The following is an 18,620-nucleotide window of genomic DNA, read 5'->3' on the forward strand; positions in this document are numbered from 1 at the left end:
CACTCTTGTTAAAGAGACTTCTGCTGTTATATGGAGCCAATCAGTCCAAGGAAGATGTCTTTAACGTGAATTTCAACTTATGATTTTGTGGAATGTCCCTTTTAAACTGTGGAATTTTATTATGCTCTTGTGTCAGCAGCAAAAGCGTAAACTGAGGCTTTACATATCTAACACCTTCAACCCCGCCAGACCTGACGCTGATGACTCCGATGGCAGCATTGCATCATGGGAGCTGCGAGTAGAGGGGAAGTTGCTTGATGATGTGAGTTTTGTTAAGGAAACGCACATTTTATTTATTTCACACCTACATTTAAAAATAAAAATTACCTACCAGCCGTGTTACACAGGCTATTTGAACATGAAATAACTTTTACAATTTCTTTGACACTGATCTGCTGCTTGGTTTGTGTTATAGTGTTATGTCTTCTCTGGCAGATTAATTCATTGTAAGGCAAATAGCTACTTATTTAGATTACATAAATCATATTCTTCCCATTTAGTGTGAAAGTGTGCCGCTTTTTGATCCTGGAGCCGCTCTGGGCTGTTTTTTTTTTTGGCCTGCAGTCACGCTCGCTGTTGATCTGATCAAATGCCGTTGGACAGTAAAAAGTATCGGAATTTAAAATGATTGATTACTGTTGTGAAAAGTGTTTAGAGAGAGTGTAGATGCACCATGAAAAACAGAATGATCTGACTGATGTTTCTGCGCTGTAAGCTTTGCTTCAAAAAACTCTGATGTTCTCAGCAGTCCGGGGCAAGGCCGTCATTTCACAGCGGTAGGAAGCATTTAGGTTTCACAAACCACAAATATTTCTGGTTGAGCTCAGAGGAAGTGGACCCTGAGAATGTCTAGTGTCTCACTTTTCTTTGTGATCTCACTTGGCCTCTTGTGGGTTTTTTGATTAGTATTGTTGCTATAAGCAAACACATGAAGACAAGTGTTTGCATTTGTGTACTTTTATGTATTTGATACATTTGTCTTTGTGTGTATCTCATTTTAGACATTAACTGACCACGTCTGTCTGTGTCTCTGTTCTGCAGCCGGGGAAGCAGAAAAAGAAGTTCTCTTCGTTTTTTAAGAGCCTGGTGATCGAGCTGGACAAAGACCTGTACGGTCCTGACAATCACCTGGTTGAGGTCAGTTCTAACATGGCCGTTGCCCACGTGCGCACAGGAAGAGGCTCATTTTAAGAGCCACATAACCACCATCTGATCAACCTTTAACCAGCTCTTACTACACAACTGCAGACATCTAAGCTCTTATCATGATAACCAGTGTTTTTGCACAGAACATGCATAAATACTCCCTTCAGTCATCAGTAGAGTATTTGTACACACTTTTTACTTTGATATTTTTAGACACAAATAACACTAAAGACATTTTGGCTTCAGCACAGTCAATCTGACATGAAACTATGAGGGTAAAATGCTGACATTCACCTTTTAAAGCAAACACCAACTTAAATAAAAAAGTCTTTTGAGTATCAAATATTCAACCTTGTAAGCTTTAACACTGATAAAAAGTCTGTGGTTTGCGTCTTCACAGCAGAGCGCAGTGGCGGAAGAAGCTTTCTTAGATGCTTTGCTTAAAGAAGTATAAAAGTTAAAGTACTCAATTCTTTGTTTCCTTTTTTAGCCTCAAACAGTTATTTATATGAAAATATATGAACAGTAAAGAGGAGAAATGTTTCTTCTTCTAACCAGATACTTTTTGTAAGGAGTCACAAAAAGAAAAGGTTGAGAACCACTATGTGTTGATTTTAAGAAGCTCATCATATGTTTTTCTAATGACAATCTGAAATGTATCATAAATGTAGTAGAGCGAAAAGTATAATTTTTTCCTCTGAAATGTTGTGGAGCAGAGATATAAAGTAGCTGAAAACTGAAATAAGCGAAGTGCAAGTCCCTGAAATCTGTACTTAATGCCTATTTGCTGCCTGCGTTATTTCACTGTGCGGTGATAAATCAATACACTATAGCTTTTATAGCGTTTTATCTCTTTAGCCCTTTTAGACAACATTCACATCTGAACAATTTGCCTATTGGTCACATCGTAGGTCAGCGCTTTCATTTGAGATTACATCCATTAGTAATAAAGAATGCTTTGTATGCTGCACAAACCAGTGAATCAGGCTGTTCAGCCATGCAGTCAGGGTCAGTGACGACCTCTTCATCATGCAGAGGAGCGACTTTCACTTAAAATTGTTTTTTTCTGATGTCTGGTTAAAACTTGAGCTACAATCACCCCAACTAACCTGCTCTTTTGTCCCCAGTGGATTAAAAAAATAAAAATAAAATAAATAGATTTTTTTTTTTTTTTTTTTTTGGTTAGAAAGGATTTTTTTTTTTTCAGCATTGCAAGGTTGTTTTAACATGCAGGTGTGAGAGCTGGAGAAAACAAGTGCTTCCTTATTAAAAACAACCATAAGCTGCCCTTGACTTTGTATCTTCACAAAATGTATTGACTTAAAAAAAAAAAAAAACACTTTAGCAGTTTCAGAGTGAAAATTATGACTTCTCAAGGTTCCTTCTTTTAAGAGCATATTTGAGCAAGGCACTCAGGTGCTTCGCTCTGAATGATTTTCCATCAAAAGAAATTTTTCTCTGCCGAGGTACAATCAGTACTTAATCTGCTCTGAATCAGCTGAAGAGTTGAAGGAAAACATTACACTGTACTGCATGCCAAGTTACTGCTATCCACTGTACTGAAGATGGTGTTTAAAGTGCTTTTCGGTTTCTGAGCAGTTAAGCTCAAATGGATACATAAATAAGATCTGCGGTCAGATACATAGGAGGTGCTGGTTTAAATAAACACAATGGCTGAAACATAGAATCTTATTGCAGTAGTTGTATTTTTTCCCAGACTGGTATTTGCTTTATCTGTAATTTCATGTCTCCGCTGATTTGGTGACACGGCCGCATGGTTAACCTTTTGCTATCGTGGTTTTTCAGCACAATGTACATGGCTAGTTTGTAGAAATCTGCCTCACACCAAACCACAGACTTAATAACACTGTAGGCTGAGATCAAGGTAAGCTAGACGCAGGTGCATTCTTGTCTGTTTTCTTTTGCAAACTCCTTATAGTCTGAGTAACCTCTGAACATCTAAATTATGTCTTAAGAATATTAAATATCAAGACATAATCAAAATAAAAGTGAAAAATTTCATTGCAATGCATCCAATGGTTAAAGGAGTTACGCTTAAGTTTTGCTATTGCTACATAGCCAATGTTAGAATTACTCACCAGTCGAGGAGAAATGTTGCAAGTTCAGCATCAAACTTCATTCCCTTACTCACCAAAAGCTTTATCTAGCAGCGGAAAGCAACTCTCTTGTTTTACCTCTATTTCCATCACTTCTTTTTTTTCTTCTGACATTAGTATGCCAACCACCTAACCCCAGTCCAGCCGCACCATCTCCTCACTTTATGATACTGAGTCACTGTAGCGTCCCGTCTGCCCTGAATAAGTAGTTTGCTTACTACTGGTAAGTAAACAGCTGTTTATACTAACGTTGGCTATGTAGCAACTTTCAAGTAGCTCCTTTAAGACATTTGACACTGGACAAAGTTGTGGACGGACCGACCAACTCCTCTTCATATGTGGGTATGGTTTGATGTGCTGGCCACATGAGCAGATAATACACAGCTGTCATCATATTTTGATTCAAACTCTTATTGGTACAGGTAATATGTTACATCACCTTTTACTGACCAAGACCTGCCCACTTCAAAAAGCAAGGACAAAAACACAAATACAATTATCTCTCATATGAAATAAAGAAAACTGTTGTAATTTTGGCAGAAAACTGTGTGTTCTTTTCAGATTCCATCGCTTATAGTAAGAAGCTGACTGAGAAAACATGTTTTCAGGGCCTTTGAAGCAGGAATTGATAAACCACTCAGATGAATAAAGTGTGAAAGAAACCGATAATGAAGTGTGAAACAAATGAAATTCCGACCATTCATTTTGAACAAAACAGCCCAGTTTGAGTTGCGTCGTCAATATGTGGTGTTTTGTGTTAACTTTTTCAGTGGCACCGCACGCCCACCACCCAGGAGACGGACGGCTTCCAGGTGAAGAGGCCAGGGGACGTGAGCGTGCGCTGCACTCTGCTGCTGATGCTGGACTACCAGGTGAGGGCGCCACACAGTCTCCCAGCACTGTCCAGAAATAGATTCTCCTCTGTTACAACTGTGTGACTAATCCATGCAATGAAATCAACTGTTGTAGTGACAACCTGCAGGCCTCGTGTCACTGATAACTGCAGCTCCACAGAAACGCTATAGTGCATTTAAGACTCCATTTTTGAACCTGACAGACGTTTCCAAGCTGGGGGAAACATGATAAGGGTTTCAGGTGTGATGGAGCTGATGTAAAGGCTCTGAGGTAGGCGGTTGTAAAAAAAAGTGTTGAAATGCAATTATATCGTCTCCGCAGCCTCCCCAGTTTAAGCTGGACCCTCGCCTGGCACGCCTGCTTGGTATTCACACTCAGACTCGCTCCTGCATCATCCAGGCCCTCTGGCAGTATGTCAAGACCAACAAGCTGCAGGACTCCCATGACAAGGAATACATCAACTGTGACAAGTACTTCCAACAGGTGTGGGACTCACAGCGTGCGACGAATCACACTGTAGTTGCATAAATATTCATATCAGTGTTGCTGGAAATATGATTTTACTTACAAGAGCAATATGAAAAATGTCTGACCACGGCAGTTTACAAATGACACATGACACAAGCTCCACTTTATTAGCCAATTAACCCTTTGCAATTCCAGTTGCATGCAATATAATGTGCTCTAGATTTTTTCGAATATGTTTTAAGCCCAAACACCATGTAGAAAACATGCATCAAAAGTTTTAGTAAAATCCAACAAATCAGTTTTCATTCTCACATTTCTCTACAGATTTTTGATTGCCCACGGCTGAAGTTCTCTGAGATTCCTCAGCGTCTCACCAACCTGCTCCTGCCCCCAGACCCCATCGTCATCAACCATGTTATCAGGTAGATTCCCATTTTACTGTGTATGTACCTCATCTAACCAGGAAAACCTCGTTGAGATGAAAAAACTCTTTTCTATGGTGGCCTTGCTAAGACAAACAACATAGACAGATGACATAAGTATGAAGAAATATTTATAAAGAAAAGTTTTTTTTATTGTATGTCTTGCTCATGTTCCCATGAATTGATTGTGGCGTTCTCTTTTATCACACTGTATTTATGATGTTTTTGGGGGAGACCTTTTATCCTCGCATTGTAGAAAAAACTGCTTTAATTTAAAGAGCTATAAATGTTAAACCATGGAATTTTGTTTTCTTAGAGCGACCTTAAGACTTTGAAAATGTTTCTTCACTTTTTTTTAATAGACAAAAATATCATATTTTTCTTTTTATGTTTTTCTAAATTATCTTTATTGCTAAACATAAAAATGAATTTTAAGACCAAAATAAAATTAAATAAACCAATACCACACCACAAATGAGCCACTTGACCCCATAAAGAGTCTGACTATACTGTCAAAACCTAATAAATGTTTTTGCAAGTTTGTAACAGAAAGTTAATAACATGCAGGACTGTTATTGTTCACTATGTAATTATAGGGAACAAAAGGCGTGAGGGTTTCATGGATCAGTAATCGTGTTTCAAAGATTTATTGAAATGTTTCTTTTCAGGTTCTGTAATGATTTTCTCGTCTGCTATTTCTGCATAAATACATTTTTTACATTTCATCCCTACACTTTTGATTTATTACTCATCTTCTTCTTTTCTGTACATTTCTTTTTCATCCCTGCTCCCTGTCAGCGTGGACCCCAACGACCAGAAGAAGACGGCCTGCTACGACATCGACGTGGAGGTGGAAGACCCCCTGAAGAGTCAGATGAGCAGCTTCCTCCTCTCCACCGCCAACCAGCAGGAAATCGCCTCACTCGACAACAAGGTGAGATCACCAGCGTCACAAAACACACACTCCGAATTGATTTTATCTTACTTTGATGTTGTATGTCACGCTGAGGTGATAAGTAAGCTGCCTCATGGGAGCAGCCATTTTTATTGCACACATTTTTAACAGGAGCTTTTATTTTATTGCAGTAGTTTGCTTACAATGGATTTCACACCCTGTTTTAAATGTAGGACCTATTAATGTTTGACTGAGACACACATTTAACTTTTCAGCTGACATTTTTGTCAACAGCAGGTCGCTGTGGGCGAGCAGGAAGGAAGGGTGGGACAAATAAGTAGTTCAGAAAAACATTCACTTGAGAGGCTAATTTTACCTGTTTCTGTGACACACTTTTCCATTGCATTTACCTTTACTTTCGACTATAACATCTGCATACTCATGTATACGACATATACATGCATACGATAAAAGTCAAATACGGAGAAAAGCTGTTGATAAAACCAAGCTTTAGGCCACTAGATCTTCATCAGGGTAAATGTCATGTGCCTGTGTATTTGAAAATTAATTAAGGCATTTCGGAACTGCCTGTGTTGAAAGGTTAAGAACATCTATATTCACCAGTTCTTCTATGTTTACATCCTGAGGAGTTGCGTATTTGCTGTTTGTAAATACATAGTTTGAAGATTTTAGTTCTGAGAGTTGATTCAGAATCAGGTCTTCTACACTGTGTCTAATTTGGATATTTTTATCAGGATATATCAATTAGTTTATAATTTAGTTTTAGTTGTCGCAGTTGTATCTTTTTTTTTGTTTTTGTTACAGCTATATGAAAAAAAAGGAAGCACTGTGATTTGCGTTTTTTCTTGACGTGCAGTTATGTTACTGTTCCTCTTTCAGATCCATGAGACCATCGAGTCCATCAACCAGCTGAAGATCCAGAGGGACTTCATGCTCAGCTTCTCCAGAGATCCCAAGGGCTACATCCAGGACTGGCTCAAATCCCAGAGCCGAGACCTCAAGGTTCGACACTACTATTTCTATTTACATGCACGCGCACACACTGTCACGCCTCCTGTGACTTCAATTCCCAATGAAACAACACATTGCTACTATTATTTAGAATATATTCTAAATGTTGGGGTGGAAAATACAATATGGATGGCTTATAAAAATGTAAACCAATGAAACCAATGAAATAGATGTATCAATAAAGATACATCTATAAGGGAAAGTAGAGAGATGACAGGGAATGAAGATAGAGATGGGCAATGACATTCAAAAAGAATTACTGTCAAAAACTGTATCCGCCCACAACATGGTATTCAGTCCATGTTTATCAGCTATAATATTATTGATGGTTAACATTAATGCTTGTACCTTCTCCCTGGCTGTAGTTAATGACGGACGTGGTGGGGAACCCTGAAGAGGAGAGGAGGGCGGCGTTTTACCATGAGCCTTGGTCCCAGGAGGCCGTCAGCCGCTATTTCTACTGCAAGGTGAGGAAACGGCACCTCAGCGTCTTTTGCACTCAGACTAAAACCTCCTGGTGTTCTGACTCTTGATGCTTAGATGATATATTCATGTTTTTATTTCCCACCCCTCCCCCCAACAGATCCAGCAGAGGAGACAGGAGCTGGAACAGGCCTTAGCTGTCCGCAACACCTAAACTGAGGCTCTCCTGAATCTCTGCATCTGATTTCAGAGCCGTGTGTGTGTGTGTGTGTGTTTGAATGTGTGTGAGGCCTTCGCTGTAGTCTGCTGAAACCTAATACCTCTAAAAATGTTGGTAACTTACAAAAAAAAAAAAAAACAGCTTTTGTCTTTGTGATAGCAATGACATTTCTGAGGTTTGTCCAATGTTTTGAAAGGAAATTTGAAATTAGAGTGAGGAGGTTTTCACAAGACAGCAGCGATGTGCATGTTCGGAAGCCAGATCTCAATGCACATATGCATCCACTGCGTATTCGTTCCGTTTTGTGCCAGACTGTGAGGTCACCCGTCGCCTATCGTATATATTCAGATGCGTGGTTGTCCCTCAGAGGCCGACCCCTCGGACCACAAACATCCTCAGACTCACTTCCCTTTTCATCACTGCTCTCTGCTTTGTAAATAAGTCACTAGCAGTCCCCCTTCTCTCCACATCAAGACAAACTCTCAACTGGTTTTTTGGATACTCATCTCAAAGAGTCTGCTGTTGTGTCCGACACAGTCAGTCCTCATGTGGTCTGGATACGCCTTCATGTTTTATGTTTTCCAACTCTTTTTAAAACAGATTTTTTTTTTTTTTTTTTTTTGGGAGGCATGATTGTAAGTGTGATTGTGTGTGTGTTTTCTTTTGTTCTAATTAGGAGAGTGTTTTTGAAGGACTGATTAATTACACCAGCAAAATTGAGATTACAGTGTGACACATTGGGTGCTTGCAGGGAATCGACGCTATCTATAAATCTGAGGTGTAGATTTCATTCATTTTCAGGTTTGAGTGGATCAATTGGACAACTGCCAGTGTGTCTCACTTATTCTTATTCGCCAGTAAATTGATTTTTCTTTTTACAGTAATTCCTACAACAGTATTAGCTAAGTTAACTGAACTGAAGTGTTATCATCAACAGCTCCTTGTCTGTTTATAGCAAGAATAGTGTTTTAATGAAGGAGAAAACAAGTATTGAGAGTCGTAACGATAGCTTTCCTTCCCTTAATCATAGCAAAATGACAAATATGCCGGTACATGTTGAGACTTGCTGACTGATTTGTTTCATCAGTCACTCACTGCCTCTTCCTTGTGTAGTATTTTGCCAGTTAATGTTTTGAAGGTGTTACCAAAGGTTGCAACAAGAAGAAGAGAACATGATCACTGAAACAGAAATGGGTCAAAAATCCTCATCTGGGTTTAATAGAAATTGCAAAAATGTCTTTTTTTGGCAGGTTTAACAAATCCAAACAATTTAAGTAGTTTGAGAGAGAATTTACTCCCAAATGTTTTCCTTTGTAGGCAATTGGGCCTCAAGTTCTCCTAAACAAACTCTAAAAACCATTATTGCAATAAACACTTAAGCCCAGGTTTTGAGAGCTTTGTCCATTTCTACACTTTTTATGTTACATGAAGAAGAAAAAGTTTTTTTCTTTTCTAGAGATGTGAATGTAAATATGTTTTCCCCCTTAAGAGGGCCAACTGTACAGTATACAACAGACTATTTGTGTGTGTTTGTTTTGGGGGGGAGGGGGGTTATGGGTAGGGGGTGGGTGAGTTACATGGTGCAGTATGGGAGCTCCATGAGTTTTGAATTAGTAGAGGAGGAATGTTAGTGTTCCTCTGTGTACTATCTTGGGTTGGGGTGGTTTATTTTCGGTCCATCTCGTATCTATCGTGGGAGCTAGAAGCTGCAACAAAGAACGACCTCCCTCACTTTCAATCTCAGTAGCTGTAACACATGATATAATCTGCACCGATCTCATTTTACACTTTTTTTTTTTTTTTTAATTATTATTAATGACACTTGACTTGTATGTATATGTTGTATTGTCAGATGGAGGAATTTTTTCCCCAGCAGTCAGTTTCTAGCTGGAACCTTTTCTGGGTTTCTTTGCACTGTGCTGTAACTTTTTGTCGGGACTCTCTTCGTCATGGGTGAGACCCTCTTTGTTATCCCAGCATACACAATAAGTGATTGGATGATTTCACGATGACCTATGCATGCTCCATGGACATTAATTAATACATCTGAAGAGACAGTATGTGTACATATAAAAAGCTAGCATAGCGGTCAGTGTGAAGAGCAAAGGACTCATCACATTTGTTGAAATGCCTTCTGGAAACTTTTTTGCCAAAAATGATATGCCCTACCAGCAACTAACTGTAGGTGTGATTTTTCTGAACTGTGTTTTTGTTACTAGGACTAAGTTATATTAACTGCACTCATTAGAGGAGAAACAGTAGTCACTGGTAGTATCTTAGTCCTGTGTTTGACCCAGAGTGATTTTTCTTTGTATCGCCAGGGCATTCACCTTGTTGTCACTGAGTCACTATCACCCTCTTGTGGAGGAAACAAGAAGCTGCAACTCCGGGGTGACCTCAGCTGAGAGCAGAACAGTACCAGAGTATCTGATCTGACAAAATGTTGACAGATTACTGTGTCTCCTGTTACTAAACCTTGGCATACAGTCGACATGTTTCTCCCAACTCCCTGCATGTGTTTCTGAAGAGCGGGAACTGCTCTTTCTCTCTGTTTACACTGTTGTCAGAGGGTCACCGACAGGAAGATTATAGTATACATAATACTGTATATCTGTAAAGAGCAAAACTTGTTTGGTGATTACATTCTACAAGAAGAGAAAAAAAAAGGGAAAACAGCTGTGACATTGCGAGACAGCCTGGATGTAAATAAAGAAGCGCTTGCCAAAGTTTGTAAATGCCATGATATCTAAAGTGTCTTTTTCTCGCTTTCATGACTCACTGCCATGTTTATGTGTAGACGCCTTCCTGTGCACACAACAACAGATTATACAAACTTCACCCCCTCTGTGAGAACATGACGTGCTTTGCTGCAAAAATTTGCATATTAATGCACTGTATTGAATTGACCTTCTCAAAGCTACATATAGTAACAGGGAAATGCAACTCATTTAACTCAAGAGCTCAACTAAATGATAAGATGTTATGTGTGACACATTTGGAAGAAACTGAAATTAAAGCTGGAGAAATACAACTTCAATGTCACTGGGATTTAAAATCTGCTGTTGATGAGATAGTGACAGTTGTAATTTTTATTTTGAAGTGATGATTTTGTAGAAATACACACACGCACACACACACACACGCACATATACTTACAGTAAATGTTATGGGGGTTAAGGTGATGCATTAGGCGGGTGAGTGCCCTTTATCTCCACATCAAAAGGTCACAGTATAGCAAAATGTAATGAGCTGCATTTATCAATGTATGAAGACGCAAATCTCAAAAAGGGAACTGTTTTTTTTTTTGTTTTTTTTTACTGCATACCGAATATGATTTTATAAATAATGCAGTGTGTACTGCTGCAGTAAACACAAATTTATATTTGATGAGAAATTTTTCAAAGAAAATCTCTCAGGATTAAGCTTTTTTTTCTTCATATTTTTTGGGTTAGGGTTATTTTCTTTGGCCAAAATGTGTTACTCCGTTTATCATGTGTAGTTGCACAAACTAGTGTGTTAAAGAGCTCAAACTACTACTCCAGAACAGCTCTTCTTAATCTTACTTGAGTGTATACAGTAGTAGTAAATAACTTATGGATGAACATAAAAATCTTAAAGCTAATGGAGATGTGTTTCCCTAAAACGTTATCTACGCATGTTGAATCTTGTCTTTATTTTTGGCTTTAAATGGAATCCCTACGGTATCACAGGAGACGGATGTTAACATTAAAGTTGGACTTTTATTTAGTTATATTATTGTTAAAGATATAACTTAATACTGTGGCATGTTAGTTACAGACTCTCTGAACTGCCTGGATGTACGGGCGTCGAGAAAGGGTTCATGTAGTTCATGTAGTTCCCCCCAGTCGTTAAACCGTGTCTCTGACCTGTCTGCTCCAACACTTCATCACAGGGAGTCCAACCAAAGGACAAAATGTGCCCTTATGAAGCAATGTCACTATGTAGCTTTTGAATTGCATGATCTAATTATGCAAATAATTGTGCACTCTGCTAAATTAGCCTTTTTTTAAAAGAGTGCTGATTTTGCACTCAAGCTCATTGGTGGGTTAAATCTCCTGCATGAGTGAGGCGTTTGTCAGAGGTGGCAGACAGGCATTTTATTGTTCACTGACCTCACCACAAGGAAGCAGGTGGAGGCCTTTCCACTGTGAACTGCAGCAGTGCTGTACTGCCGGCTGCAGTCATGCTCCCAACCTCAGAAAGAGCCTCTTTCACTCCGCTGCTCCACTATTCTCCTCAGCCGACAACCTCTCACATGAAGAAGTTTGGTGGGTGGGGGGAGGTTAGGGGGCCTCAGCGCGATCGTCTCACCCCTTCAGAGAGGAGGAGGAGGAGGAGGCTGTGTGAAGTGAGCCATTCAGCATGTTCAACCATCTCGCTGTGAAGGTTAACAACCCACACCACGGCGGACCTTGGCTAGGTAGACACGACCCTCCCACTGGGCACTGAGTTCACTTCTCTCCCTAAAGACATATGTGTACAGAATACTCGCCAAAACCCAGGGAGGCCCAGGCAGGGGTGGAGAAATACTGACTTGATGTGAGGAGACGAGGCGGGGCGGGCTGCTTTGGAACAAACTGTTCACTGCCTTTGGGCGCTGCAGTAAAGCTTTTAGGCAAACTGGGAAGACTACAAGATGCATTATTCTGAATATGAGAACACCATGACCAGCGACCGCAAGATTTTTCTGCCATATTGCCCTTTTTTTCAGCTCTGCCAAGCAGATAACATATACCTCCAGGAATAACTGTCCAAGCATGCTGCATACAGATCCTATAAACAGTTGTCTTTCTGTTTAATGAGACTGAAACCACACACACTCTCAGCCGCATGAATGAAGAAACGACTCACAGCAGAAATATCGTTCTTTAATATCTCTTAAAAAAACAGAAGATATTTTTAAAGTAAAGGCAGCCACTGGCCCCGGCTTGTTCCAGTATTATTTTAAATATCTTCACAAAGGAAGACTTATGGCTCAAGTTTTTTTTTCCCTCAATTCATTCTTAACAATGAAGGCTTTTGTTCATTTATTATTTCACGACAGAAGTTCATATATTTAATGGAGTATAAATATTGTCCCTCAGCTCCTGTAAAAATACGTCACCCGCAGGAATACAACAGCTCATCTATATTCTGTGAATGTCTGTAGTCCACGTCCAGGGAGCTGTGCAAGAAGACACTTTCATGACTCATGATTCGTCTAGACATGACAGATTCAAACACACAGACGCATAATTCAGAAGAGATTTTCAGCTGTAGGATACAAGTTTGAGCTTCACCAGCTCTGTCGATGTGTCCGCGCACAAGACGTTGCTGGTTTTTTCCAGCTGATCTTTATCTCTTTCTGCCAAATACAAGTGTGAGAATTTCAGTGTATGGGTCATAAAAATACCATATTACAATTCACATTATTCTGCGTCCAGGCTGTAACTATGAGGCCTCAACACTCTCAAAGTAGCACGTCATCCCAGTGATCCAGATGACGTCTAGGTGCTGTTGGCCTGCTCTTGCTCAAAAAGCGCCATGGCTAGATGTGAGCGTGACCCCAGGCCCTCCAGGTTGCTGAGTACACAGCGGTGGTAGATATCCTCGCTGAACCGTGGGTTGCACGCTCGCCGTACGTATTTCTGAATAAGCGCCGGCTCTACAGCTCTGAATACGTGTAAGCCTGAGTAGCGAACAAATATGTCGTACACGTCCATGCTTTCCAGCAGCTCCTCGTTGTCCAAGATGTCAGCAGCCATCTTGGTCCGCGCGGTCATGTAATCCGCGTTGTAAAAGCAAGCCTCATCAAAGACGTGGCGGTCAAAGTGGCCGTCTCGCAGCGACTCAGAGGCAAAAGAAGAGGAGGCCGCGGAGGGCTGCTGGTCGCGGTAGACGACAGCAGGGCTGTACTCTTGGAAGTGGATGGGGAAGAAGACTTGCCAGTTGCTGATGGCATTCATCCTGCAGCGGTTCAGGAAGTCGGCGTTGATTTCTGTCCACACGCTGGACAGGAAAAACAGCGTGTCCACTGGATGCTTCTTAGAGATGATGTCCATCAGCTTGACCTGTGAAGGCACCTCCGTCTTCACGCTGATCCAGGGAATCTTCACGTCACCGTAGCGTTTCTCCACCTCCCCGATCATGGCCTTGATGCCAGCAAACACGTCAGTCTGGCTGACTCGCTGCGCATCAAACGGATCATATATAAACAAGAACGTGAGTAAAACATTATCATGGGTATCAAGAGTGTTCATCACATACATGTCCAGGAAGTTACTGACATAATCCTGATCCTGGGCAGTGACAGGTAGGATGACCTGCACCCGTGTAGCCTCTGTCACATAAGGCATGGGGATAATCTCAACGGCACTGAGAGGTCGCAACAGGTTGACCCGTTTTATAATGACTTGACTGTGGCCTTTCTGGGTGTAGGCCTCCAGGGCGAGGTCCAGCATGTACTCCATACCACGTGTAGGATCAAAGCGCCGGTACCCATTAAGTAGACGGCGTTTGCGGAAGCGCAGCTGGGGCTGGTAACGTTCATTTAGACGCTCCACTGCAATCTCCAGAACTGCATTAACATCGGCGCGGTCCGCTCCTCTTATTTCACACTTTGGAGAGCTGTCAACGCACGAGTAAATATGCTCTTCTGTAAAGTACTCCCAGTTTATAACCTCAAAACGGGTTTTTGGTTTGAAGGGATGGTTGATTCCTATAGGCCACGTGACTCCAGCTTTACCCTCTGGTGTCAGGTCACTCAGGTTACTGATCTGCATCTAATGAGTACACACAAATTTGTCAAATGTACTATCAAAGCTAAAGAAGAAGAGAGATTGAAATGAAACATGCTACATCTACACTGCGTAAACATCACATTTGATTGCTCTGTGGTGTAAGGTATATTTTAAGTCAAGTCAACACAGCCCAATTATCTATCATTAGCAGCTAGTTTAACCACATAGTAAGGCTTCTCATGCACATCATATTCATCAGATGAAACTGGAATGTAACATTTCATGTCCCAGTAACACACCTTACCCCTTATCTTGGCTTTCAGCCATGTTTAAATATTGTATCAGTAAGGAATTTCAGTATTGGTTCAAAATGTGGGTGTGGTAGTGAGCAGAACAAAGTGTATACACAGAACGTATCACTTTGGCAGCTAACTAGCTGTAGTCTCATCAGATAAGTTGTTTTCTACATGTGAAAAAGTACTGTAAAGTACTACAAACCTGGAGCTGTTGGATCTGTTGGTAAGTCCATTCCAACTCGATCTGGCTGAAGCGTTTGTGTAGGCGGTACATGAGATTTGGTTCTGATACAGGATGGACTGTGAAGGCATTTTTGAACTGCATGCTGTCTTCACGCTCTGGATCAGCGTTTTTCCCGAGTTCGAAGTAGCGATAGGTCATCTCCTGTGAGCCGCACAAATATTGACAAAGAAAAATAAGTGTTAGAATGGATATTCTGCCAATGAAACTGTGAAACACATTAAACTTCTCTTCTTCTTTTTTTTTTAATAATTTCCATGCACATTTCTATTGATACCCATGTATAAGTCCGTTTACCTGGTGCACCTCCACACAGCTTAGACCCAGGTAGTCAATAATGCAGCGACCCAGCCACTCATCAGGTCTCACACTGAGGATGTCATTACGGCAAGTGTCAAGATGGGGTTGCAGACGGGCCAGCAGACTGCGAGACAGCAGATAGCCGTAACCCCCGTGGCAGTAGCGTGCCTTCTCCTCTCCACCAATGAACTCCTCCGCCCTGCCCATATACAGGTCCTGACCTGCACTGAGGTGGCCGACCAGCTCAGACAGACGATCTGCCTGCATGTATGTGTCATCCTGGGCTAAGAAGAACCAGTCGTAGTCTGAGCCATAGTGCTGGTGGAGGTGACGCACTGTCTCGTACATCAGCCACACTGGCCGGTCGTCACCGTGGGCAATTACAGTCATGCCGTGAGGCACCTTGGGGCTACGCAAGCCTGTGAAGAAAAAAGTGCGGTGGAAGTGGTGGGCAACTGTGCGGTTCACCGCCACGGCCAGCGTGTTCAGGGTGGCCCGAGAGCTCAGTACACCCACCAGCAGTCGCTCTCTGATGCCCAGTTCAGTGTGGATATATCGAGTTCTGGAGAGGTGGACAAAGACACAAAAATCTGAAAATCTAAGTACAAACAGAATAAAGGTGACGTGACACCTCCTGTGCCCATCACAAGAAATACAGTTTGCAACAGACTCAAACATCAGCTTCTAAAACTATTCAAAGACAATTTTTTTATCCATTCAACAATAACTGTGGGATTTCAATTAAGACATAAGAAGGATGACAAAATCTTTCACATTTGTGGATGAATAAATCCCCTCTTTCACATCTGAACAACTGTACATTTGTACAAACAGATTTCAATAATGTAACCTCTAATCTACAAGGTCGCTATACTGTGTATCCCAGTCTGGTAATTTACATTATTGCAGAAGAGATTTAAATTTAAGCATTTTAAAAAGGAGATACACAAATATAAACCTCACAGAATTAAATCTTCTCCAATTTCTCCAATTACCAAGTATGGTAAGATATAAACTAACATGATGCAGCACTTCTTTAACAGACTGCTCTTTAAATATGTTGGAAAAAAGTCAGTCCGACACAGACTTTCACAGCTCTTGCCCTTTTTTTCTTTTCTTCTTCTTTTTCCCCTCAATCTGCTTGAATAGAGATCATGGCTGTGCACATTTGCGTGCAACCTGGAAATGGTGACAAAGACATGATTTCTACTCTCACCTGAGGACTTTCTTGTGTGGCTTGTTTGGGTCTTTGTGATAGGGCACTATACGTGGCTGGAAGTCTTCATCTCCAGCTCCATCTCTTGAGCCTCTCTGGGCATCTCCTCTGCCCAGGAAAAGCCTCCCATTGCCCAGTTCGTCCCTGCAGGAGTCATCGGTATCCCCTTGAGTCCAGGACACCATCAAAAGACTCAGACTGCATCCTAGAGACAGCCCGAGGATAAGGGGTAAAGCAGGCCTGAACAGGGCCAAAAACGAGGAAAGACGCATATCTGATAGTTATAAGCTACACTTAATGATGCTGTTCTGGAAAGATTTACCACCTACTCTGAGCAGAGCATTTGAAGATGTGCCAAGTTTTCTGCCCCAATTTAGCACATTTTAGTCAAAAATTAGCTTATGTTAGGAGAAACTGACTTGTTGTCCGTGACAGAAAATTGCCTTAAACGTCACATAGTGTCTCTTTCCTTAGTCTCATCCGGTGAGACAGTCGTCATTGAGTTTTGATCAAGTAAAGAGTATATTTAAAGCGTTGCTACCTAGCGCAATCAATTTAAAACACCTACTGTTTTATCTTTAGCCTCATCTTTGAAGATAGCAAATTGTAAACGTGATGCTAAATTATCGGTTTAAGCTAGTTTGTCCCTTTGAAAGAACAATTAATTGCAAATAGCCTAACACACATAACGTTTAATGCGACTTCACTGCTGTCTCACAAACCAAGCTGGTTATGTTCGTCACTGTTATGTAAACTGTGTATGACTACCTTTTGGAGACATTGCCTTTTGAGCTAACGCTATGTTAATTAGCTAAACTAATTTTGACTAGCGTTAACGCTAACAGCCACTTCTAAAGTGAGCTAACTAATGTAGTAAGACGCGATGTCACCTGGTAAGGTCGACCGTCTGAGTTTACGCAAATCTAATTAGTCAGTAATAAAAACAAATCGAAAGCGAGAGGAACGTTAAGTTTTTGATCGTCTCATCTGAAATTATAACCCCAAGAGTACAACAGTAACGCTATGTGTCGGGACAAACAAACATCAAAGACCAAGCTAGCATGCTAGCATCGCGTCCGTTGTTTTAGTGCAGATATGTCGCTTCTCGATCCATCTCCACCAACACTGATTTGACGGCATAAATCCCACTTTTGATCGTTGATGTAGGTAAAAAGCCATCCAGCGGACGCATACGTATGTCGTCCATGTTCTTCAGTTTCTTTACTTCCTCAAAAATTGAGTGCCACATGCACAGAGTAGAAATAACGTCCCTCTCACGTCGTTTGCACCCTCATCATCACTGACTGAGCCTATGCAGCTGCAGCATCACCTCTGACTGACTCAAGGGACCTGCCTGTGCGATAACAACCGCTTAAAAACACAACACCCAAGACTATAACTAGATAATAACACATTTATAGGAGCGTGTATGCTGTTGATGTATGTGTAGGCCTGTATCTATATATTATTTGAAAAAGCTAACTGGGGCTTCAGGGAATCCTGATGAGCATTTCAACAATCTATCAGTCATTTAATAGAATTGCGAGAAAGAAAGTTGCAGCCTCTTGTGATGGAATAATAGCACCTTGCCCGAGGTTTGTTGTAAACTTAATAACTTGATGCAGAAAAAACTAAAGCAAATTAGAAATGATAAAAACACTTTACAACAAATTAGTACAATATAAATTAAAATAATTAAGGTCTTAATACTAGATTTTAACATGATTTACCTCTACAAAACCAGGGCCACAAGATGGACACGGATAGATTACTGAATGGGCCCAAAATGTCAGGGAGATCTTGGACTTGAGCCTCTATAAATTAACTTCTCTTTCTTTTTGCTATAGGACAGTTGAACATGTGTAACTTTTTATTAATCCTTTCAGAGTTGTTTGTTTTAACCATATGGGTTTGTATGCCATACTAACTGATAGTGAGTGCAATACTAATTTTTTTAAAATTTAATTTGGTTATCTAATTTAATTTAAGGATATTGCCTCCTTTGCACATCTGGTTTTCATCTCTCATTGTCTTAATCTTTTTAATATGCAATTATGACAATTATGTGTTCTGTTTCGTGAACATGATGTACCTATATTGTATTATTTTGCATCCACCTGTTATGCATCTGTGTGCTGCACTTGTGCGTAAGACAAATTATAAAGTATATGTTATTTTACTTTAGTAGCGTAAATTTCTAATAAATTTGAGATTGATCAAGATTGTAAACCAAAATGATACGTAGTAAA

The 18,620-nt window shown here is 40.6% G+C and overlaps 2 protein-coding genes across 6 annotated transcripts in view; one reads left to right on the forward strand and one right to left on the reverse strand.

The window, feature by feature from the left end:
• smarcd3b (SWI/SNF related, matrix associated, actin dependent regulator of chromatin, subfamily d, member 3b) overlaps nt 1-10,316 on the forward strand; it is a 39,380-nt gene extending 29,064 nt beyond the window's left edge. For 3 of the 5 annotated variants that reach the window (XM_056363978.1, XM_056363976.1, XM_056363980.1), the window contains 9 exons: nt 137-262; nt 1,042-1,137; nt 4,034-4,135; nt 4,440-4,601; nt 4,911-5,008; nt 5,807-5,942; nt 6,804-6,926; nt 7,301-7,402; nt 7,519-10,316. In XM_056363978.1, coding sequence (XP_056219953.1) covers nt 137-262; nt 1,042-1,137; nt 4,034-4,135; nt 4,440-4,601; nt 4,911-5,008; nt 5,807-5,942; nt 6,804-6,926; nt 7,301-7,402; nt 7,519-7,572 — 999 coding nt within the window. In that variant the 3' untranslated portion in view covers nt 7,573-10,316. The remainder of the gene's footprint in view (nt 1-136; nt 263-1,041; nt 1,138-4,033; nt 4,136-4,439; nt 4,602-4,910; nt 5,009-5,806; nt 5,943-6,803; nt 6,927-7,300; nt 7,403-7,518) is intronic. The other 2 variants (XM_056363977.1, XM_056363981.1) reach the window with 1 other exon arrangement.
• Nucleotides 10,317-12,446: 2,130 nt separating this feature from the next.
• chpf2 (chondroitin polymerizing factor 2) lies at nt 12,447-17,699 on the reverse strand. Its single transcript, XM_056364916.1, has 4 exons — nt 16,372-17,699; nt 15,153-15,717; nt 14,817-14,999; nt 12,447-14,360 (listed from the first exon to the last, which is right to left on the reverse strand). The coding sequence occupies exons 1-4, from the start codon at nt 16,641-16,643 to the stop codon at nt 13,086-13,088; spliced, it is 2,295 nt and encodes a 764-aa protein (XP_056220891.1). The 5' UTR covers nt 16,644-17,699; the 3' UTR covers nt 12,447-13,085.
• Nucleotides 17,700-18,620: the final 921 nt, after the last annotated feature.

This window comes from Seriola aureovittata, chromosome 20, assembly GCF_021018895.1.
Source record: "Seriola aureovittata isolate HTS-2021-v1 ecotype China chromosome 20, ASM2101889v1, whole genome shotgun sequence".
In the NCBI taxonomy this organism is placed as follows: Eukaryota; Metazoa; Chordata; class Actinopteri; order Carangiformes; family Carangidae; genus Seriola; species Seriola aureovittata.